This window comes from Macaca nemestrina, chromosome 8 (assembly GCF_043159975.1).
Source record: "Macaca nemestrina isolate mMacNem1 chromosome 8, mMacNem.hap1, whole genome shotgun sequence".
NCBI classification, from domain to species: Eukaryota; Metazoa; Chordata; class Mammalia; order Primates; family Cercopithecidae; genus Macaca; species Macaca nemestrina.
The window spans coordinates 114,524,773-114,551,033 of record NC_092132.1 but is presented as its reverse complement, the minus strand read 5'-3'; the positions used below and the strand labels follow the sequence as shown (position 1 = coordinate 114,551,033).

Sequence of the window (26,261 nt, the reverse complement as noted above, 5' to 3'; positions counted from 1 at the left end):
GTTTGTCTGTTTAATCTGTCGATAGCTTCTTTTGCTGTACAGAAGCTCTTTGATAATATCCCATTTGTCAATTTTTGCTTTTGTTTCTATTGCTTTTGGCATCTGCATCATGAAATATTTGCCAGTGCCTATGTCCTGAATGATATTGCCTAGGTTGTATTCCAAGGTTTTTATAGTTTTGGGTTTTACTTTTAAGTCTTTAGTCCATCTTATATTGATTTTTGTATATGGTGGAAGGAAGCGGTTCAGTTTCAATTTTCTGCATGTGGCTAGCCAGTTACCTCAACACCATTTACCGAATAGAGTATTCGTTCCCTATTGTTTGTTTCTGTCAAGTTTGTTGAAGATTAGATAGTTGTTGGTGTGTGATCTTATGTCTGGGTTCTCTATTCTGTTCCATAGGTCTATGTGTCTGCCCTTGTACCAGTACCATGCAGCTTTGATTATTGTAGTCCTGTAGTATAGATTGAGTCAGATAGTTTGATGCCTCTTTTTGCTTAGGATTGTCCTGGCCATTTCGACTCTTTTTTGCTTCCCAATGAATTTTAAAATAGTTTTCTCTAGTTCTGTGAAGCAAGTCAATGTTAATTTAATGGGAATAGCATTGAATCTATAAATAGCTTTGGGCAGTGAGGCCGTTTTCACAATATTGATTCTTCCTATCCATGAGCATGGAATGTTTTTCTATTTATTTGTATCATCTGTGATTTCTTTGAGCAATGTTTTGTAGTTCTTCTTGTAGAGACCTTTCACCTGCCTAGTTAGCTATATTCCTAGGTGTTTTATTCTTTTTGTGACGATTGTGAATGGGACTTCATTAGTGATTTGGCTCTCTGCTTGACGGTTGTTGGTGTATCAGAATGCTAGCAATTTCTGTACATTGATTTTGAATCCTGAGATTTGGCTAAAGTTGCTTATCAGTTTAAGAAGCTTTGAGGCTGCTGAGACAATGGGGTTAATTGTAGATATAGGATCATGTCATCCACAAAGAGGAATAATTTAGCTTCCTCTCTATTATTTCTTTGTCTTGCCTGATTGCCCTGCCCAGAACTTTAAATACTATGTTAAATAGGAGTGGTGAGAGAGGGCACTTTAGCTCATGGCAGTTTTCAAGGGAAATGCTTCCAGCTTTTGCCCATTGATGAGGATGTTAGCTGTGGTTTTGTCATACATGGCTCTTATTGTTTTGAGGTATGTTCCTTCAATAGCTAGTTTATTGAGAGTTTTTAACATGAAGGGATGTTGAATTTTATCAGAAGTCATTTCTGAAGGAAATTGAGACACACACAAAAACATTCAAAAGATTAAACAATCCAGAGTTTATTTTTTGAAAAAAATGATAAGACAGACCACTAGCTATACTAACCAAGAAGAAAAAGAGAAGATTCAAATACACACAATCAGAAATGATAAAAGGGAAGTTACTACTGACTGCACAGAAATACAAACAACCATCAGAGAATATTATAAACACCTCTATGCACATAAACTAGAAAATCTATAAGAAACAGATACATTCCTAGACACATACACTGTCCCAAGATTGAACCAAGAAGAAATTGAATCACTGAACAGACCAATAACAATTTCTGAAATTGAGGCAGTAATAAATAGCTTACTAACCAAAAAAAGCCCAGGACTGGGGGCGGAGCAAGATGGCCGAATAGGAACAGCTCCAGTCTCCAACTCCCAGCGCGAGCGACACAGAAGACTGGTGATTTCTGCATTTTCAACTGAGGTACTGGGTTCATCTCACTGGGGAGTGCCGGACGATCCGTGCTGGTCAGCTGCTGCAGCCTAACCAGCGAGAGCTGAAGCAGGGCGAGGCATCGCCTCACCTGGGAAGCGCAAGGGGGAAGGGAATCCCTTTTCCTAGCCAGGGGAACTGAGACACACAACACCTGGAAAATCAGGTAACTCCCACCCCAATACTGTGCTTTAAGCAAACAGGCACACCAGGAGATCATATCCCACACCTGGCCGGGAGGGTCCCACACCCACGGAGCCTCCCTCATTGCTAGCACAGCAGTCTGTGATCTACCGGCAAGGCAGCAGCGAGGCTGGGGGAGGGGCGGCCGCCATTGCTGAGGCTTAAGTAGGTAAACAAAGCTGCTGGGAAGCTCGAACTGGGTGGAGCTCACAGCAGCTCAAGGAAACCTGCCTGTCTCTGTAGACTCCACCTCTGGGGACAGGGCAATAACAAACACAGCCGAAACCTCTGCAGACGCAAACGACTCTGTCTGACAGCTTTGAAGAGAGCAGTGGATCTCCCAACACGGAGGTTGAGATCTGAGAAGGGACAGACTCCCTGCTCAAGTGGGTCCCTGACCCCTGAGTAGCCTAACTGGGAGACATCCCCCACTAGGGGCAGTCTGACACCCCACACCTCACAGGGTGGAGTACACCCCTGAGAGGAAGCTTCCAAAGCAAGAATCAGACAGGTACACTCGCTGTTCAGAAATATTCTATCTTCTGCAGCCTCTGCTGCTGATACCCAGGCAAACAGGGTCTGGAGTGGACCTCAAGCAATCTCCAACAGACCTACAGCTGAGGGTCCTGACTGTTAGAAGGAAAACTATCAAACAGGAAGGACACCTACACCAAAACCCCATCAGTACATCACCATCATCAAAGACCAGAGGCAGATAAAACCACAAAGATGGGGAAAAAGCAGGGCAGAAAAGCTGGAAATTCAAAAAATAAGAGTGCATCTCCCCCGGCAAAGGAGCACAGCTCATCGCCAGCAACGGATCAAAGCTGGACGGAGAATGACTTTGACGAGATGAGAGAAGAAGGCTTCAGTCCATCAAATTTCTCAGAGCTAAAGGAGGAATTACGTACCCAGCGCAAAGAAACTAAAAATCTTGAAAAAATGTGGAAGAATTGATGGCTAGAGTAATTAATGCAGAGAAGGTCATAAATGAAATGAAAGAGATGAAAACCATGACACGAGAAATACGTGACAAATGCACAAGCTTCAGTAACCGACTCGATCAACTGGAAGAAAGAGTATTTGCGATTGAGGATCAAATGAATGAAATGAAGTGAGAAGAGAAACCAAAAGAAAAAAGAAGAAAAAGAAATGAACAAAGCCTGCAAGAAGTATGGGATTATGTAAAAAGACCAAATCTACTTCTGATTGGGGTGCCTGAAAGTGAGGGGGAAAATGGAACCAAGTTGTAAAACACTCTTCAGGATATCATCCAGGAGAACTTCCCCAACCTAGTAGGGCAGGCCAACATTCAAATCCAGGAAATACAGAAAACGCCACAAAGATACTCCTCGAGAAGAGCAACTCCAAGACACATAATTGCCAGATTCACCAAAGTTGAAATGAAGGAAAAAATCTTAAGGGCAGCCAGAGAGAAAGGTCGGGTTACCCACAAAGGGAAGCCCATCAGACTAACAGCAGATCTCTCGGCAGAAACTCTCCAAGCCAGAAGAGAGTGGGGGCCAATATTCAACATTCTTAAAGAAAAGAATTTTCAACCCAGAATTTCATATCCAGCCAAACTAAGTTTCATAAGTGAAGGAGAAATAAAATCCTTTACAGATAAGCAAATGCTTAGAGATTTTGTCACCACTAGGCCTGCCTTACAAGAGACCCTGAAGGAAGCACTCAACATGGAAAGGAACAACCGGTACCAGCCATTGCAAAAACATGCCAAAATGTAAAGACTATCGAGGCTAGGAAGAAACTGCATCAACTAACGAGCAAAATAACCAGTTAATATCATAATGGCAGGATCAAGTTCACACATAACAATCTTAACCTTAAATGTAAATGGACTAAATGCTCCAATTAAAAGACACAGACTGGCAAACTGGATAAAGAGTCAAGACCCATCAGTCTGCTGTATTCAGGAGACCCATCTCACACGCAGAGACATACATAGGCTCAAAATAAAGGGATGGAGGAAGATTTACCAAGCAAATGGAGAACAAAAAAAAGCGGGGGTTGCAATACTAGTCTCTGATAAAACAGACTTTAAACCATCAAAGATCAAAAGAGACAAAGAAGGCCATTACATAATGGTAAAGGGATCAATTCAACAGGAAGAGCTAACTATCCTAAATATATATGCACCCAATACAGGAGCACCCAGATTCATAAAGCAAGTCCTTAGAGACTTACAAAGAGACTTAGACTCCCATACAATAATAATGGGAGACTTCAACACTCCACTGTCAACATTAGACAGATCAACGAGACAGAAAGTTAACAAGGATATCCAGGAATTGAACTCATCTCTGCAGCAAGCAGACCTAATAGACATCTATAGAACTCTCCACCCCAAATCAACAGAATATACATTCTTCTCAGCACCACATCGTACGTACTCCAAAATCGACCACGTAATTGGAAGTAAAGCACTCCTCAGCAAATGTACAAGAACAGAAATTATAACAAACTGTCTCTCAGACCACAGTGCAATCAAACTAGAACTCAGGACTAAGAAACTCAATCAAAACTGCTCAACTACATGGAAACTGAACAACCTGCTCCTGAATGACTGCTGGGTACATAACGAAATGAAGGCAGAAATAAAGATGTTCTTTGAAACTAATGAGAACAAAGATACAACATACCAGAATCTCTGGGACACATTTAAAGCAGTGTGTAGAGGGAAATTTATAGCACTAAATGCCCACAAGAGAAAGCAGGAAAGATCTAAAATTGACACTCTAACATCACAATTAAAAGAACTAGAGAAGCAAGAGCAAACACATTCGAAAGCTAGCAGAAGGCTAGAAATAACTAAGATCAGAGCAGAACTGAAGGAGATAGAGACACAAAAAACTCTCCAAAAAATCAATGAATCCAGAAGCTGGTTTTTTGAAAAGATCAACAAAATTGACAGACCACTAGCAAGACTATTAAAGAAGAAAAGAGAGAAGAATCAAATCGACGCAATTAAAAATGATAAAGGGGATATCACCACCGACCCCACAGAAATACAAACTACCATCAGAGAATACTATAAACACCTCTACGCAAATAAACTGGAAAATCTAGAAGAAATGGATAATTTCCTGGACACTTACACTCTTCCAAGACTAAACCAGGAAGAAGTTGAATCCCTGAATAGACCAATAGCAGGCTCTGAAATTGAGGCAATAATTAATAGCCTACCAACCAAAAAAAGTCCAGGACCAGATGGATTCACAGCTGAATTCTACAAGAGGTACAAGGAGGAGTTGGTACCATTCCTTCTGAAACTATTCCAATCAATAGAAAAAAAGGGAATCCTCCCTAACTCATTTTATGAGGCCAACATCATCCTGATACCAAAGCCTGGCAGAGACACAACAAAAAAAGAGAATTTTAGACCAATATCCCTGATGAACATCGATGCAAAAATCCTCAATAAAATACTGGCAAACCGGATTCAGCAACACATCAAAAAGCTTATCCACCATGATCAAGTGGGCTTCATCCCTGGGATGCAAGGCTGGTTCAACATTCGCAAATCAATAAACATAATCCAGCATATAAACAGAACCAAAGACAAGAACCACATGATTATCTCAATAGATGCAGAAAAGGCTTTTGACAAAATTCAACAGCCCTTCATGCTAAAAACGCTCAATAAATTTGGTATTGATGGAACGTACCTCAAAATAATAACAGCTATTTATGACAAACCCACAGCCAATATCATACTGAATGGGCAAAAACTGGAAAAATTCCCTTTGAAAACCGGCACAAGACAGGGAGGCCCTCTCTCACCACTCCTATTCAACATAGTGTTGGAAGTTCTGGCTAGGGCAATTAGGCAAGAGAAAGAAATCAAGGGTATTCAGTTAGGAAAAGAAGAAGTCAAACTGTCCCTGTTTGCAGATGACATGATTGTATATTTAGAAAACCCCATTGTCTCAGCCCCAAATCTCCTTAAGCTGATAAGCAACTTCAGCAAAGTCTCAGGATACAAAATTAATGTGCAAAAATCACAAGCATTCTTATACACCAGTAACAGACAAACAGAGAGCCCAATCATGAATGAACTTCCATTCACAATTGCTTCAAAGAGAATAAAATACCTAGGAATCCAACTTACAAGGGACGTAAAGGACCTCTTCAAGGAGAACTACAAACCACTGCTCAGTGAAATAAAAGAGGACACAAACAAATGGAAGAATATACCATGCTCATGGATAGGAAGAATCAATATCGTGAAAATGGCCATACTGCCCAAGGTAATTTATAGATTCAATGCCATCCCCATCAAGCTACCAATGAGTTTCTTCACAGAATTGGAAAAAACTGCTTTAAAGTTCATATGGAACCAAAAAAGAGCCCGCATCTCCAAGACAATCCTAAGTGAAAAGAACAAAGCTGGAGGCATCACGCTACCTGACTTCAAACTATACTACAAGGCTACAGTAACCAAAACAGCATGGTACTGGTACCAAAACAGAGATATAGACCAATGGAACAGAACAGAGTCCTCAGAAATAATACCACACATCTACAGCCATCTGATCTTTGACAAACCTGAGAGAAACAAGAAATGGGGAAAGGATTCCCTATTTAATAAATGGTGCTGGGAAAATTGGCTAGCCATAAGTAGAAAGCTGAAACTGGATCCTTTCCTTACTCCTTATACAAAAATTAATTCAAGATGGATTAGAGACTTAAATGTTAGACCTAATACCATAAAAATCCTAGAGGAAAACCTAGGTAGTACCATTCAGGACATAGGCATGGGCAAAGACTTCATGTCTAAAACACCAAAAGCAACGGCAGCAAAAGCCAAAATTGACAAATGGGGTCTCATTAAACTAAAGAGCTTCTGCACAGCAAAAGAAACTACCATCAGAGTGAACAGGCAACCTACAGAATGGGAGAAAATGTTTGCAATCTACTCATCTGACAAAGGGCTAATATCCAGAACCTACAAAGAACTCAGACAAATTTACAAGAAAAAAACAAACAACCCCATCGAAAAGTGGGCAAAGGATATGAACAGACATTTCTCAAAAGAAGACATTCATACAGCCAAAAGACACATGAAAAAATGCTCATCATCACTGGCCATCAGAGAAATGCAAATCAAAACCACAATGAGATACCATCTCACACCAGTTAGAATGGCGATCATTAAAAAGTCAGGAAACAACAGGTGCTGGAGAGGATGTGGAGAAATAGGAACACTTTTACACTGTTGGTGGGATTGTAAACTAGTTCAACCATTATGGAAAACAGTATGGCGATTCCTCAAGGATCTAGAACTTGATGTACCATATGACCCAGCCATCCCATTACTGGGTATATACCCAAAGGATTATAAATTATGCTGCTATAAAGACACATGCACGCGTATGTTTATTGCGGCACTATTCACAATAGCAAAGACTTGGAATCAACCCAAATGTCCATCAGTGACAGATTGGATTAAGAAAATGTGGCACATATACACCATGGAATACTATGCAGCCATAAAAAAGGATGAGTTTGTGTCCTTTGTAGGGACATGGATGCAGCTGGAAACCATCATTCTTAGCAAACTATCACAAGAACAGAAAACCAAACACCGCATGTTCTCACTCATAGGTGGGAAGTGAACAATGAGATGACTTGGACTCAGAAAGGGGAACATCACACACAGGGGCCTATCATGGGGAGGGGGGAGGGGGGAGGGATTGCATTGGGAGTTATACCTGATGTAAATGATGAGTTGATGGGTGCAGCACACCAACAGGGCACAAGTATACATATGTAACAAACCTGCACGTTATGCACATGTACCCTACAACTTAAAGTATAATAATAATAAATAAATTAAAAAAAAAAAAAAAAAAAAAAGCCTAGGACCAGATAGATTCACAGGCGAATTCTATTATACCTGATGTAAATGATGAGTTGATGGGTGCAGCACACCAACAGGGCACAAGTATACATATGTAACAAACCTGCACGTTATGCACATGTACCCTACAACTTAAAGTATAATAATAATAAATTAATTAAAAAAAAAAAAAAAAAGCCTAGGACCAGATAGATTCACAGGCGAATTCTACCTGAGGTACAAAGATGAACTAGTACTATTCCTACTGAAACTATCCAAAAAAATTGGAAAGGAACTCCTCCCTAACTAATTCTATGAGGACAGTATTATCCTGATACCAAAATCTGGCAGAGACACAACAAAAAATGAAAACTTCAGGCCCATATCTTAGATGAACATTGATGCAAAAATCCTCAACAAAATATTGGCCAACCGAATTCAGGAGCACATCAAAGAAGCTTATCCACCACAATAGAATAGTCTTCATCCCCAGAATGCAAGGTTGGTCCAACATATGAAAATCAATAAATGTGATTCATCATGTAAACAGAACTAAAGACAAAAAAGTCACAATTATCTCAAAAGATGCAGAAAGGCTTTTGATAAAATTCAGCATACTTTTTAATTTTCTGTAGATCATTTTTAATGTTTTATCTTGCCATGACTTGCCCTAATACAAAGTAAATTCTATAATATGACTTTGTATTGACTGAGGGGACCCTAGTTACCTGGGAATTTAAACATTTGTTTCTTTTTCCTTATTTGTCTATTTATATGCCCAGCTTAAATAAAACCTATTTCTCCTTGCCCATGGAATTAAGGAGTGACCATTTTTGTGCTTGTACCTACCCTTTACCTTAAACCTCTAAAATTTGTGGTTTTTTGGAAATTTTAGACTTGAAGTTCCTAATATTATAAGGGATTATATACATTATGTTAATTCTGGTTTTTAAATTATCTTTCAGTTAAAAGTATAATATATTTAGATTTGCTATCCTAGATGAAATGTTCTATCATGTCCTTGTACTTTCATTGGAGGGGTGGGGAAGTGGAATAACGCTTTGTCAAAATATAGAGAAAAAATACATATGAGAAAAATACATTTAGAGATCTTGATATCAAAATGCCAAAATGATGGTTTTCCATATAAGGGATCCTTTGTTGTCTAAAAATTATCATATTTTTGTTTACCTTCAAACTTTGAAACTCTGTTGTACTATACAGTTTCTTTTAGTCTTATCAAGGAAGAATTTGATGCTATATTCAGTCTCTTTACACTGTACAGAATATTGTAAGGTTGTCTTTTGTATGTGTGTGTGTTCTTAGAATTATTGCCAGCAAGTGTCTGAGGTTTGTGCTTGTTATTTTTTTCTATTTGGCAGTCAATTGTTATGTATTCTCCAAAATATCACGTTTTTTCATTTTTTTTTAAGTTGTATTATTTATTTGGTATTGTTTTGCTCTATTTCTTTTAAAGTTAGTAAAATAAAATAATGAGACCCTTTGTTGTCATCAGGTATTTAAATAAATGTGAATTAATTCAGAAGAGGATTAAGTTAAAAAGAATAAGTTAAAAAGAATAAGTTAAAAAGATGCATAAGGACAGATCACACCTGTAATCCTAGCAATTTGAGAAGCTGATGCAGGAGGATTACGTGAGCCCAGGAGTTCAAGACCAGCCTGGGCAACAAAGCAAGACCCCATCTAAAAAAATGCCTAAGTGATATTCTGATTCTAATATTAAAATGTTGTGCACTAAATATTCAACAACAAAAACATAGATATATAAAATAGAATACTACTTCATGGAACTCAAGGCTATAATTCAAACTCACTTTATTGAAATCTCTTTTTATATGTAGAAAAGAGGTAATCAGTTTCAATATACTGTATAAACAATTTAGCCAAATGAGTATAAATGGACAGGACACAATATCTATAGGAAAATTATAGGGAATACTCACACTATTGAATATCATGAGTCTAATTTTTAAAATGTGCCTGTGAATTCTTTATACATACAGGTATGAGAAGAAGTTCATGGTATCTTGTTATGGATATTATTTGGCAAAAATCTATTAATGTGTGTGTGTTTGTGGATGTGGGTACATGTATTTATAAATGCATTTGATATATATGAATGAAACACAACATCTTTAGCAGCTGGAAATGGTACTGAAATAGTGGCTGAGGAATTTCACTTCTATACACTTTTATTGTTTGAATTTTATAAAATATGTACTTGTTTTATTTTAAAATGAAAATACTAAACTGTTGAAATATTAATACAAAGGCATGAATAATACAGAAACATTGTCAAATGTTAACTTTTAGCAATGCAAGCTTATCATAAAGTTGTATTTGATCGTTGATTTTTAATATTTGCTTTGCACGTATGTTATTTTATTATGGAAAATATAATTACTTAAAAATAAGATGCACATTATTGACCAATAATGTCAAATGTTGAAAAGGGACAAGGATAAGGAATTAAAGTGGCCAAGTCGATTGATGTTTATTTTATCACAATACTTTGTATAGACATTGAAGTGCATGAATAGAAAATGTCCAAATAGTGACAATAAATGTTTTCGAATTACAAAATAAGATAACAGTCATTAAAAAAATTTAACCTCTCTGAATATGAAGGCTACAAGTTTATTAAATTTTATTTTTTAAAGATGATTGAGGAAGACATTAAACATGCTCAGGCCAGAAATAAACTTTCATGTAGGTATTTTGCCATCTGGCCATTATGTTGTGAAACTTTTTACTACTTTTTCTAACCTATTTCTCATATTTTATAGTCATAATAATCTTAAGAAAAAATAATTATTCTATGAAGTTTAGGTATTTATATCAGATACAAAGACTAAGATGATTCAAACTGTTTCTGTATTTTTCTGTTTCAGATATGTAATAATTTTGGTAATTGTCAATGCTTCCCTGGACATAAACCTCCAGATTGTAAATTCCAGTTTGGTTCCCCAGGGGGTAGTATTGATGATGGAAATTTTCAGAAATCTGGTAAGTGGAAATTTATTTTCTAAGGCAAAATACAAGGTTGTTTTATATAAAGCTAATTAAAGAAATCTAAGTTATCTTGAATGGTAGCTTCATCTACATTGCAGTAGTCCCTCCTTATTTGTGGGGGATACATTCTAAAACCCTCAGTGGATGCCTGAAACTGTAGATAGCGCCAAGCTCTAAATGTACTGTTTTTTCCTACATATACATATCTATGATAAAGTTTAATTCATCAGTTAGGCTCAGTAACAGCAATGACTAACTGTCCTTCCATGTTTTATCCCCTGGCGCCTCCTTTGCACTTTCATTACTGTAGGTTCTATTGGTCTTCTTCTTCCAGAAGACTTAATTCATTACAATTGATACCTGGCTTTGGATGATATCCTTTCTCCCTAATTAATGTCAACTCTGCTGGAAATGTGGAAGCTGTTTTTTCATCAGCAGACACAGCCTCTCTAGTAATTTTTCTATTTTTCAGTCCAGACATATTTCTGAATCTGTGTAACCATCTCTTACTTGCAATAAATGTCTCACTCATTTCAGGGAATTCCATGCTGAAGTATTTCTACAGGTTCAAATGTTTTCTGGTGCAACACGTTGCTGTTAATCAGAACACATTTTCTGTTCATGTCTTCTACTTATAAATTTACTGTCTTTTCTGTCTTAACTAAGCGTTTATCATGCACTGCAGTCTTAACTTTTGTAGTTCAAGATACATCAGCAAAACTAGTACAGATTTCTTTCTCCTTTATAACTTTATAGACTGAAGATTTGTTTTAACCATAGATCTTAGCAATGAATAGTTTCCTTATTAAGGAAAATATGTATGTATGTATATTTTGTATGTATATTTTGTCAAATGTTGACATTTATAAATATAAACATGTTTATGTAAATATTAAAATATAAATATACACATACATTTGTAAGTATGCATATACATTTTTTCTTACATATATTTGGAATATGTACGTATTAATATATTTTCCTTATTAAGTCAAAAGTATTCACTCTTTTCCTTAAGGAAAGAATTTTTGCCTTCTCTTTGGCATATACAAATTGATGGCCTCACTAATCTTGCCCTTTGCGATCATTATGAGGTAAAACAAGGGTGATTTGAACAAAGCACTGTAATGGCATAACAGTCAACCTCATAACTAAGATGGCAAAGTGACTAATGGACAGGTAGCGTATACAGTATGTATTCTTTTGGAAAGATTCAGGTCCTGGGTGAGACAGAAAGGAATGGCGGGAGATTTCATCATGCTACCCAGAACAGCATGCAGTTTAAATCTTATGAATTGTTGATTTCCAGAATTTTTCATTTAATATTTTCTAACAGTGGTTGCCCATGGTTTTTACTGTGCAACCAAAGCTGTAGATAAGGGGGAGTGACTACTGTAATCTTACATAATATTTATAATCAGATATTCCCAGAGATACTCAACTTCAATTAACTCAAATAAGTTAGAACACAGTACCAGTAAGTTTCAACAAATGTCATTCAATAAAATTTTTGAAATTCACGTATAGAATAATAAAAATTACACAAATGTTTTTCATTCCATATTATTACAAACTTTGTAGGCTGCTAAAAAAAACTGTACCATACAATGTTTATTCTCAATGAACTTTGAAAAATATGGCAAAATACACATGCATTTTTTTAGGAAATAATAGTAAATCAATCACATTTTGAGTCATGGCATATACATTTATACTTTAATTGTTTCTATAAATGAAGGCAATGTTGAAGCGGGATATTTCCGTGACCCCTTCATGGGACTTGCGACAGGGGTGCCTCATTTGCACAACTTGCAGTTCTCAACTCCTTGCAGGAGGGAGTGTGTGAGTGAATGAGGCGGGAACTGGAGTGCATGAGCACTGGAACCAGCTGGCTCCTTCAGTGCCAGCACGGGCAAACTCCACACACTGGGACCTGCTGTGTTCCAACCCTTGAAGGAGGGAGAACATAGTTAAGTGGGTGCAGGAGTCAGGGCGAGCGCTTTTGAGCATCGGCAGGAGCAAAGGACGTTGAATAGTTAAAATGCCTTTGAAGAAAAAAAATGTGGTAGGAAATACACTGCCCAATATTGAAACTCACTATAAAGTTACAGTAATCAAGTCAGTGTGGTACTGTACTTAACGCAGACATACGGGTCAATAAAATAGAATAAGAAACCAGAAACAGACATACAAATATATGGAAACTGGATTTCTAATAAACGTTCAAAGCAATACAATGGATAAAGTTTAGCTTTTTAAACAAATTGTGCTAGAATAATAATATATTTATATGTAAAAAAGATAAACTTAGAGCTGTATTTCACACCATGTTCAAAAATTAAGGATTACAGACCAAAATATGAAACTTCTAGAACCAAGCGGACCTAAAAGACATCTACAGAACTCTCCACCCCAAATCAACAGAATATACATTCTTCTCAGCACCACATCACACTTACTCCAAAATTGATCACATAGTTGGAAGTAAAGCACTCCTCAGCAAATGTACAAGAATAGAAATTATAACAAACTGTCTCTCAGACCACAGTGCAATCAAACTAGAACTCAGGACTAAGAAAATCAGTCAAAACCACTCAACTACATGGAGACTGAACAACCTGCTCCTGAATGACTACTGGGTACGTAACAAAATGAAGGCAGAAATAAAGATGTTCTTTGAAACCAATGAGAACAAAGATACAACATACTAGAATCTCTGGGACACATTTAAAGCAGTGTGTAGAGGGTAATTTATAGCACTAAATGCCCGCAAGAGAAAGCTGGAAAGATCTAAAATTGACACCCTATCATCACAATTAAAAGAACTAGAGAAGCAAGAGTAAACACATTCAAAAGCTAGCAGAAGGCAAGAAATAACTAAGATCAGAGCAGAACTGAAGGAGATAGAGACACAAAATACCCTCCAAAAAATCAATGAATTCAGGAGCTGGTTTTTTGAAAGGATCAACAAAATTGATAGACCACAAGCAAGACTAATAAAGAAGAAAAGAGAGAACAATCAAATAGACACAATAAAAAATGATAAAGGGGATATCACGACTGACCCCACAGAGATACAAACTACCATCAGAGAATACTATAAACACCTCTGTGCAAATAAACTAGAAAGCGTAGAAAAAAAGGATAATTTCCTAGACACTTACACTCTCCCAAGACTAAACCAGGAAGAAGTTGAATCCCCGAAGAGACCAATAACAGGCTCTGAAATTGAGGCAATAATTAATAGCCTACCAACCAAAAAAAGTCCAGGACCAGACAGATTCACAGCTGAACTCTACCGGAGGTACAAGGAGGAGCTGGTACCATTCCTTCTGAAACTATACCAATCAACAGAAAAAGAGGGAATCCTCCCTAACTCATTTTATGAGGCCAACATCATCCTGATACCAAAGCCTGGCAGAGACACAACAAAAAAAGAGAATTTTAGACCAATATCCCTAATGAACATCGATGCAAAAATCCTCAATAAAATACTGGCAAACCGAATCAGGCAGGACATCAAAAAGCTTATCCACCATGATCAAGGGGGCTTCATCCCTGGGATGCAAGGCTGGTTTAACATATGCAAATCAATAAACATAATCCAGCATAAAAACAGAACCAAAGACAAAAACCACATGATTATCTCAATAGATGCAGAAAAGGCCTTTGACAAAATTCAACAGCCCTTCATGCTAAAAACTCTCAATAAATTCGGTATTGATCGAACGTATCACAAAATAGTAAGAGCTATTTATGACAAACCCACAGCCAATATCATACTGAATGGGCAAAAACTGGAAGCATTCCCTTTGAAACCTGGCACAAGACAGGGATGCCATCTCTCACCACTCCTATTCAACATAGTGTTGGAAGTTCTGGCTAGGGCAATCAGGCAAGAGAGAGAAATCAAGGGTATTCAGTTAGGAAAAGAAGAAGTCAAACTGTCCCTGTTTGCAGATGACATGATTGTATATTTAGAAAACCACATCATCTAGGTCCAAAATCTCCTTAAGCTGATAAGCAACTTCAGCAAAGTGTCAGCATACAAAATCAATGTGCAAAAATCACAAGCATTCTTATATACAAGTAACAAACAAACAGAGAGCCAAATCATGAATGAACTTCTATTCACAATTGCTTCAAAGAGAATAAAGTACCTAGGAATCCAACCAGCAAGGGATGTAAAGGATCTCTTCAAGGAGAACTACAAACCACTGCTCAGTGAAATAAAAGAGGACAGAAACAAATGGATGAACATACCATGTTCATGGATAGGAAGAATCAATATCGTGAAAATGGCTATAATGCCCAAGGTAATTTATAGATTCAATTCCATCCCCATCAAGCTACCAATGACTTTCTTCACAGAACTGGATAAAACTGTTTTAAAGTTCATATGGAACCAAAAAAGAGCCCGCATTGCCAAGACAATCCTAAGTCAAAAGAACAAAGCTGGAGGCATCATGCTACCTGACTTCAAACTATACTACAAGGCTACAGTAACCAAAACAGCATGGTACTGGTACCAAAACAGAGATATAGACCAATGGAACAGAACAGAGCCCTCAGAAATAATACCACACATCTACAGCCATCTGTTCTTTGATAAACCTCAGAAAAACAAGAAATGGGGAAAGGATTCCCTATTTAATAAATGGTGCTGGGAAAATTGGCTAGCCATAAGTAGAAAGCTGAAACTGGATCCTTTCCTTACTCCTTATACGAAAATTAATTCAAGATGGATTCGAGACTTAAATGTTAGACCTAAAATCACAAAAACCCTAGAAGAAAACCTAGGTAATACCATTCAGGACATAGGCTTGGGCAAGGACTTCATGTCTAAAACACCAAAAGCAACGGCAACAAAAGCCAAAATTGAGAAATGGGATCTAATTAAACTAAAGAGCTTCCACACAGCAAAAGAAACTACCATCAGAGTGAACAGGTAACCTACAGAATGGGAGAAAATTTTTGCAATCTACTCATCTGACAAAGGGCTAATATCCAGAACCTACAAAGAACTCAAATTTACAAGAAAAAAAAACAAACAACCCCATCAAAAAGTGGGCAAAGGATATCAACAGACATTTCTCAAAAGAAGACATTCATACAGCCAACAGACACATGAAAAAATGCTCATTATCACTGGCCATCAGAGAAATGCAAATCAAAACCACAATGAGATACCGTCTCACACCAGTTAGAATGGCAATCATTAAAAAGTCAGGAAACAACAGGTGCTAGAGAGGATGTGGAGAAATAGGAACACTTTTACACTGTTGGTGGGATTGTAAACTGGTTCAGCCATTGTGGAAAAGAGTATGGTGATTCCTCAAGGATCTAGAACTAGGAATACCATTTGACCCAGCCATCCCAATACTGGATATATACCCAAAGGATTATAAGTCATGCTGCTATAAAGACACATGCACATGTATGCTTATTGTGGCACTATTCACAATAGCAAAGACTTGGAATCAACCCAAATATCCATCAGTGACAGACTGGATTCAGATAATGTGGCACATATACACCATGGAATACTATGCAGCCATAAAAAGGGATGAGTTCGTGTCCTTTGTAGGGACATAGATGCAGCTGGAAACCATCATTCTCAGCAAACTATCGCAAGAACAGAAAACCAAACACCGCATGTTCTCACTCATAGGTGGGAGTTGAACAATGAGAGCACTTGGACACTGGAAGGAGAACATCACACACCGGGGCCTATTATGGGGAGGGGGCAGAGGGGAGGGATGGCACTGGGAGTTATACCTGATGTAAATGATGAGTTGATGGGTGTTGATGAGTTGATGGGTGCAGCACACCAACATGGCATGGGTGTGCATATGTGACAGACCTGCACATTGTGCACATGTACCCTAGAACGTAAAGTATAATTTAAAAAAGAGAGAGAGAGAGAAATCCTCAGTGACTTTGAGCACAGAGTTTGTAGGTATGACAACAAAAATATGACCCCAAAATGTGATAAATTGGACAACATAAAAAATTTAGGACTTTTGCTATTCAAAAGCCACTGTTAGGGGAATAAAAGGGCAAGCCACTGCTTCTTAACAAATATTTGTAAAATATACACCTGATAATGTATTTGTATTCAGAATATATAGTGAATCCTTGAAATTTAATTTTAAAAACCAACTCTATAGAAAAGGGGGACAAAATAAGTATATGTAAAGATGCCCAACATCATAGGTCATTGGAGAAATGCAAATTAAAATCACAAATAGATGCTACTCATTCCTTTAAAAATTGCTTGCATTTAAAAGGGCTGACCACATTAACTTTGGCCAAGATGTGGGGGTAGGAACCATATACTGATATTTAAAACAAAATTTAAAACACTGATATTTAAAACAAAATTTATAGTTTCAGAGATTCTTAAGGAGGTAAATATAAATCACCATATAATACAGCTATTACACTATTTACCCAATAGAATAGAATGCTGATGCCCATACAAAGCCTTGGGTATAAATGTATACAGTAACAAATCTGGAAACAATACATATAAATCAAAATGTATACAGTAACAATTTTTGTAAAAGATAATACCTGGAAGCAATGTAAATATAAATCAACAGATGGCTAAACAATGTGTACTCTCTCAATACAGTGTAATACTATCAAACAAGAAAAAGAAACAAACTTGTTATGTACACCAATATGGATGAACCTCAACATTTATGCTAAATGAAACATGTTAGACTGTAAAGAATACATATTGTCTTGTTCTATTTACATATAAGTATAAAAAATGAAAGCTAATGTATAATGAAAGAATACAGACCAGGTTAGCGGCTGCCTGTGTGGGGAGTGGCAGCATGGCAGGATTAGTGGGCATGGGAAATGTGTGTGGATTATGGATATATGCATTGTTTGCATTTTTATGGTTTCATGGCAGTATACATATAACAAAACCTATCAAATTATACACCTAAAATGTGGGCATTTATTTTATGTCAGTCATCTCTCAGTAAAGCTGTTAAAACAACAAAATTGAAATAATTTATAAAAGAATTTACACTATTTTGTTGCCAACTCTTAGGCACTAGTTAAACCTATTCTATTATCAAATAAAATTTTATAAACACTTTACATTAAGTGAAAAAACTAACACATCAAAACAAAAAAAATAGAATGTTTGCCTTATATTTAGAATGTTTGCCTTATATTTGTGAGGGTTAATATTTGTTTATATTTGTGAGATTATATTTGTGACATTTCATCCAACTGTACAGTGGTGTTTGCATTTCATTTTACATGAAGAATAACTAGGGAAAGAAGAAAAATACCTAAGATAAGTAAAAATGAAGACACTCATTTACTACTAATAGGAATATAATGGTTACAACCACTTAGGGAAATCATTGGAAATATTTACTAATGTTCAATATGATAATATGCAAGCATTGACACTTCCCATGTATGCATATGTCTGAGAGATTTTCAAACACAATATTGACCAAAAGACATGCTGTAAAATATTCACAGCAGCACTCTTCGTAATACCTCAAATTTCAAACTACCCAAATATCTGTCAGAATATCAGAAATTAATACCTGCTGTTTCTTTTATCTATCTATCTATCTATCTATCTATCTATCTATCTATCTATCTATCTATCTATCTATCTATTTAAGACGGAGTCTCGCTCTGTCGCCCAGGCTAGAGTGCAGTGGCGCGATCTCGGTTCACTGCAAGCTCCGCCTCCCGGGATTACACCATTCTCCTGCCTCAGCCTCTCGCAGTAGCTGGGACTACAGGCGCTCGCCACCACGCCCGGCTAATTTTTGTATTTTTTTAGTAGAGACGGGGTTTCACCGTGGCCTCGATCTCCTGACCTCGTGATCCATTCACCTCAGCCTCCCAAAGTGCTGGGATTAACACTTGCTATTTCTACGCAAAGGTATAGTATGCATCAATTAGAATAAGCATTTTACAACTATAAGCAACATCTGTGAATTTCAAAAGTCAGTAATAATGAACAAAGTCAGAAAACAATGTGTATGCACTATAACATTTAAAATCCGTCAAAAAATGATCCACGCTCACCCTATTCAATAAATGGTGCTGAGAAAGTTGAATAGCCACATGCAGAAGACTAAAACTATGTATTTCAACTTATACAAAAATTAACCCAAGACGGATTAACAACTTAAATGTACGACTTGAAAGTATAAAAATTCTTACAGAAAACCTCCGAAATCCTTTTCTGGACATTGGCATAGGCAAATAATTTATAACTCAAAGACCTCAAAAGCAAATGCAACAAAAGTAAAAATGGACAAATGGGACTTTTTAATTAAACTAAAAAGCGTCTGCAAAGAAATTATCAACAAAGTAAGCGGACAACCTACAGAATGAGGGAAAATATTTGCAAACTATATATTAACAAAGTACTGTTATCCAGAATCTACAAGGAACTAAAAAAACTCAAAAAGAAAAATATGAACAACCCCATCAAAAAATTGGCAAAAGACATGAACAGACACTTTACAAAAGAACAGACACTTTACAAGAGGCCAAAAAACGTATGAAGAAATGATCAGCATCACTAATCATCAGAGAAATGCAAATTAAAACTACAATGAGTTATCATGTTATCAGAATGGTTAGTATTCAAAAGTCATAAAACAACAGATGTTGGTGAGGATGTGGAGAAAAGGGAACACTTGTATACTGTTGGTGGAAATGTACATTAGTACTATCACTATGGAAAACACTATGAAGATTTCTTGAAGAACTAAAAATAGAACTATCACTCAATCCAGGAGTCCTACTACTGACTAGCTACCCAAAAGAAGAGAAATCAGTATACATCATATGTTCATTGCAGAACTAGTCACAAAAACAAAGTTATGGAATCAACCTAAGTGTCCATCAATGGAGGACTGGATAAAGAACATACACACACACACTTATCATGTGATATATGTTGATATCATATATATATATCAATGGAGGACTGGATAAAGAACATACACACACACACATTTATCATGTGATATATGTTGATATCATATATATATATCAATGGAGGACTGGATAAAGAACACATGGTGTGCATATATATATATATATATATATATATAAAATATTTTCTCCCATTCTGTAAGGTTGTCTGCCTACTTTGTTGGTTATACCATGTGTGTGTGTATATATATATACCATGTGTTTTTTATCCAGTCCTCCATTGATGAATACATATTTATATTTATATCTCTTTATACATACATCATGGAATACTACTGAGCCATAAAAAAAACCAAAACCCAGCAACGTGGGAAAGGCATTAACCTAAGTGAAATAACTCAGAATCAGAAAACCAAATGCTGCATGTGCTCACTTATAAGTGGGAGCTAAACAATGGGTACCATTGGACATTCACAGTGGAATAATAGACACTGGGGACTCCAAAACGTTGGAAGGTGAAAGAGATATGAAGGGTGAAAAATTACCTATTGAATACAATGTACACTATTCCGATGATGGGTACACTAAGAGCCTAGACTTCACCACTACACAACATATCCATGCAGCGAAACTGCACTTGCACATCCTACATCTATTTTTCTAAGTGTATGCAATATCAAAAGATACAAGTATAGCTAATATGTCTATATTAATAGCAAGTCAAAATGAAAGGAAAATAAGATTCATGCTGTTAGAGGCAAAATTAGTGATTTTCTTTGGGAAAGATAGTGTCTGGTAAACTAAGTTGGGGAGTTATGTTTCCAAAATTTGTTGCTGGTTACATGGTCTTGTTCAATGTAAATGTATTTTGAGTGGTACAACTTTATGGCACACATTTTTGTTACTATGTTATATACATTAATAAATTTCACTAAATAATTAAACAAATCATGACCTTTGTAACCTTTGGAGAGGAGAAAGGATTAGGAAATGTCCCACAGTGCTTTGGAATTATAACAGGATCTTTTTTGAGACCTGGAGTGTGGGAATGTGTATATTCTTTGGTTAACTCATTACTCATTTTGCTAATGTATTTACATATTGTATACTTCTCAGAATTGTGTGATATCTCAACTTTTTAAGTATAAAAAAATAACCAAAGGGAATAATATGCTTATAGAATGTCAATGAGTGGAAAGATACACACATACACACATGCACACAGAGGCACATGTAATGTATAGATATATAGATATAGATGCAGATACAAGCATAGGTATACGTATTAGAACATAGACACTCGATGGAGAGAAATGAGTCATTTATAAATGGTTTTCTCTAAGGGAAAAACTGATTTAGCAAGTGAGTGGGATGGTGGTTTCTCAAAGTATACATTTTTAAAAATTGTAACTTAATCCCTATTACTGTATTAACTTTTAAAGTATTGATGTTACAAATAAGCTGAATACAGCAAACAGCACTCTAAACATGTATACAGCAGATTAATATTAAATAAATATGTGTAAACAAATAGAAATCCATGAAAAATATAGCACTGTAGTTTGCATTTATGTTCTATTTTTTCCTAGTAGTTTGCAATGTATTAAAACCTCTTTATATATACACATATATGATTAAGGTGAAAAAAATATAAATGTATTTAAATATCCACTGAGTCCCCACTAATTTATGATATGATTCATTTCTAGATGAATTTTATACTGAAAAAGGCTACAATGCACACTGGAACAACTGGTTTATTCTGAGTTTCTACATTGTTCTGCCGTTTTTCATAATTTTCACCATTGTGATCTTTAAGAGAAATGAAATAAGGAAATTATGCAACAGAGAGAATACAGAGTGTAAGCAGTAAATGTGATATAGGATTAATGTATTAGGCTAAATTATCCTAGTCGTTAACCAGTGTCATGCATGTTATATAACATTTATATTAATTCTTAAATATACTATTTTAAATCTAATGTAAGTGGTATCTTTATAATTTTGTTTTTCAATGGTTTGTTGTTATATTGGGGCAAGCCTAAATTCTGAATGTTCTAGAACTTTTCTTCATGAGTATACTATGCTGTACCAAATACTTACCAGGTCAGAAAAGAATATAGTTGGTACATTATTTTAAGTGCCCTTCTAGTTAGATCTAATTACACATTGGTGTTGGTTTTACTTACCATTTTAATATATTTATTCTTGTAATCTGTTTGGATTTTCTGTTCTTTATTAAGTCATGTTTGGAAGCTTGTGACTTAAAAAATATGTCCCTTTCTTCAAAATTGTGTAATTTGTTGCACAAAGTTATTCATCGTATTTTCTTGTAATCATTTTAATGTCTGTAGGGTCAGTATTGAATTATTGCACTTTATTCTTTATTCTTTATGAGTAATAAACTCATAATATTGTTTAATTCCCAAATATTATAGATTTCCCATATTTTTTGTCTTGTTAATTTTCAACTTAGTTGAGCACAAAATATACTTCATATGATTTCAATCATTGTAAATTTAAAATCATTTTAAATTTTTTGAGACTTTTTAAATGGCCTAGTATATAGTCTGTCCTGAAGACTGTTCCAAATACACTTGAAGAGAAGGTATATTTAATAATACCCACGGCGTGGGTGGGGAGTTCTATAGAATACAGGTAGGTCAAGGTGGTTGATGGTGTCGTTCAAGTCTTCTATATCCTTGCTGATTATTTTTGTCTAGTTATTCTATCAGCTTTATACCACTTCATGGAAGTATAACTGACATACAAATATGTATACATACTTAATATATACATCTTGATGAGTTTGGAAATAAGTATTCCCCTTTAAACCATCATCACCATCAAGGCCATAAATATATCACCTCCCAAAATTTCCTCCCAAACTCTTTATTACTATTGTTGTTTTACCAAGGTAAGAACACTTGACATAGATCTACCCTGTTAGCAAATATCAAGTATACAATACAGTATTGTTAGCTATAGGTACTGTGGTGTATAGCAGAGCTCCAGAATTTATCTTGCATAACTGAATCTTTGTACCCTTTAACCATCACCTTCCCATTCTCTGCTCCCATATCCCTTGGCAACCACTGTTCTACTCTCTACTTCTATGAATTTGATTATTTTTGAGCCCACGTGTAGTTAAGATCATGCAACTTTTGTCTGACATATTTCACACAAATTTTGTCTGGCATATTTCCCTTGGCATAATGTCCTCTACATCTATTCATGTGATAACAAATAAGAGAATTTTCTTCATTTTTAAGGATGAGTAATATTCCATTACATACATTTGGCACATTTTCTTTATCTATTTACCCATGATGGAAATTTAGGTTGTTTCCATATCATAGCTATTGTGAACAATGCTACAATGAACATGGTTATGCAAATATCTCTTCAAGATCTTGATTTCAAGTCCTTTGAATTCATACCCAGAAGTGAGGTTGTGGCATCATATGGTAGTTCTATTTTTCATTTATGAAGAACCTTCATACTGTTTGCATAATGGCTATACCAATTTACATTTCCACCAACAGTGTACAAGAGTTCCTTTTTCTTCATATCTTTACCAACCTTGCTCTCTTTTCCCTTTTTTCAATAACAATCATGTTAACCTAAGATGTGAAGTAAGCCATTCTAAGTAGAATGTAATATCGCATAGTGGTCTTCATTTATGTTTTCCTGATTATTGGTGATATTAAGTACCTTCTGATACCTGTTATTCAATTCTATGTATTCTTGAAGAAATGTCTATTAAGCTGCTTTGACAATTTTTAAATCAGGTTGTTTGCTTTCTTGCTATTCAGTTGTATGAGATCTACACACACACACACACACACACAGACAAATATATATATGTGTAGGTGTATATATATATATATATAAAGTTTGTAGAGACTATGTCTCTGTCTGTTGCCTCGGCTTGTCTAAACTCTTGAGCTCAAGTAGTCCTCCCGCCTCAGCCTCTCAAAATGCTGGGATTACTGGCATGAGCCATGGTGCCTGGCCTCCCACACATATTTTTGATATTATGAAACCCTTTATCAGATATATAGTTTGCAAATACTTTGTCTCATTCTATAGGCTATCTTTTTATTTCATTGATTGTTTCTTTTGCTATGCAGAAGCTTTTTGGTTTAATGCAATCACTTTATTTCTGCTTCTATCGCACACACCGCTCACCCCTCACATTCTAATTAGGATGACTTCTTACAGTGGTTGTAACACCCACCTATTAGCTTATGCCAATTGCAGGCTGATTGCTAAATTGTTTTCAACATGCCTTGGAGCATAAATTGCTCCATAGTCTGATCAATTAAATCCAAGTGATTTTGCAAAAATAGTCTTTGAACCTAGACCTTGAAGCTTATTTCTCCCCTCTAATCCCCAAAGAACCATCCTTAGTGACCTCTTTCTTTGGTTGTCTTTGTTAAACTTCTAGCTGCTGTATAATTTAGCTTGTTTCACATATATATATATATATTTGTGTGTGTATATATATATTTGTGTATATATATATACCATCTTTTCTTAATTGTTTACCATCACAGTCTCCGTTGATTTTGACAGCATCCTTAGACTCACACTTTCCTATCCTCTGTTGTAATTAAGTTATCTTAAAAAAAGGTACAGACCAAAATTTTACTCTTGGACATTTATCTCCAAGAAATGAAAATTATGTTCTCTCAGAAACTTGAATTCAAATGTTCATAATACTTTAATTAATAATAATGAAAAACTAGAAATGACTTCAATGCTCTTCAGTAGGTGAATGGTTACCAAAAGCAGAGTAAATCCATACTATGACATATACTAACTAAAACAAAGCCAGTTTCAAAAGCTGACATACTGTGTGATTGGACTTATATAAAGTTGTTGAAATAGAAAAAAAATCAGTATGGGAAAAAGATTAATGATTGTCAGGGACTAGGAATTGTGGGAGAGTTTGATGTGTATGTCTATAAAGGGGGAAGGCATCAAAAAGTCTTGTGTTTATAATATAGTTCTGTATCTTAATGTGATTATAGTTATATGCTACTACACATGTGATCATTTGCACACAACTACACACATGCCAGCATAAGATCGTGTATACCTGGTGAAATATGACAAATCTCTGTGAATTGCATTAATATTAATTTTCTGATTTTCATATTATATTATAGTTAGGCAAAATGTTAGCATAAAGGAGGTTCGGTAAAGGGTACACAGGACCTTCTTGTGTATTTCTTTGAAATGTCCCATGAATATGAAACTATTTCAAAACAGAAAATCAAAAAGTTATTTCATGAACATAAATGTAAAGATAAAGTTATGGAGCTTTTTGAAGAAAACAAAACTTTTGGAGACCCAGAACTATACCAAGAGTTATTTTACATGAGAACAAATCATGATCCATAAGGAAAATTTGAACTTCATAAAAATATAGGAAGCAATTTTTATAAGGTACCTTCAGCAGAAACGAGGAAATAGTATGACATTAAAAAGTGGACTGGTTAACATTAGGTGACTTCAGGTTATATTTCCCTGCAAATGTTAGAGCAGAGGGCACTTTCTTATCACATAAGCTGACATTGACCTGTGTAAGGATTAGGCTTTAATTCCTCTCCTGATTTTCTTGGAAAGTCAGATAAACAACTTAGTTTCAGTTGGGTTACATGGCACCTTAGGATGAATGGCTCCATTTTAGTTTGTTCTGTTGGAGACTAGTGCAAGAACTCAGCTCAACAATAACCTCCCATAAATTTTATTTAACAACCACTTTCCCAAACAGCCATCTTGCAAAATCTTTCTAAGATGAAAAATTAATACTCACACTTAAAACTTTTGAATAATTTAATATTACTCTCATAAAAAGTTTATTTACTCACCCAATTAGCTTAAATCTCAAATGAGACATTCTTTCTGTAGTTACTTTTGATAGAGAAAGATAGATTATTTTAACTGCATTCTCAGGGAAAGTTGTATACATCTTAAAAATGAATTTGTAAAGTATTTCTAGTTATGACATTTCTTCAATATGTCTAGTTTCCTATTAGCCTCTGACCTACTTGAACATAAGGATGGCATCTCTATATTTTGGAAAGAGCTACTACAAAGGTCCCTGAAATGTCTTCAAGGCCTTTCCCCCATTGTCTTGGATATTAGCACTTGGCTCCTTTTTAGTTAACAGAGATTTTAATAAAATCATGAGTAACTGTATTATTTATCATGCCTTCAGTGAGGTATAGTAGACTTCAAAAATGTGTTCAGGTCATAGAGAGTCAGAAAGTCATTATTCTTTAATAGCAACACAGTAAATCTTGATACATTATCAATTATGTGGATTAACAAAATATATAAAAAATAAAGTCTTTAAGGTGTATGGGACTATTTAAATAAATATGACATACAGCATATATCACAACCAAAAGCACATGGTTAAAAAATAAATACTTCAGTGAAATAAAAATTTTGGCTATTTGGAGGTTAATTTTTTATGTCATTATTGTT

The 26,261-nt window shown here is 35.6% G+C and overlaps 1 protein-coding gene across 6 annotated transcripts in view; it reads left to right on the top strand.

Annotated features, from left to right (window-relative positions):
• The window catches only part of LOC105476552 (disintegrin and metalloproteinase domain-containing protein 18), a 152,073-nt gene that overhangs the window by 124,434 nt on the left and 1,378 nt on the right, over positions 1-26,261 (top strand). For all 6 annotated transcript variants that reach the window (XM_071068348.1, XM_011732576.2, XM_071068351.1 and 3 more), the window contains 2 exons: positions 10,703-10,817; positions 21,470-21,622. In XM_071068348.1, coding sequence (XP_070924449.1) covers positions 10,703-10,817; positions 21,470-21,622 — 268 coding nt within the window. The remainder of the gene's footprint in view (positions 1-10,702; positions 10,818-21,469; positions 21,623-26,261) is intronic.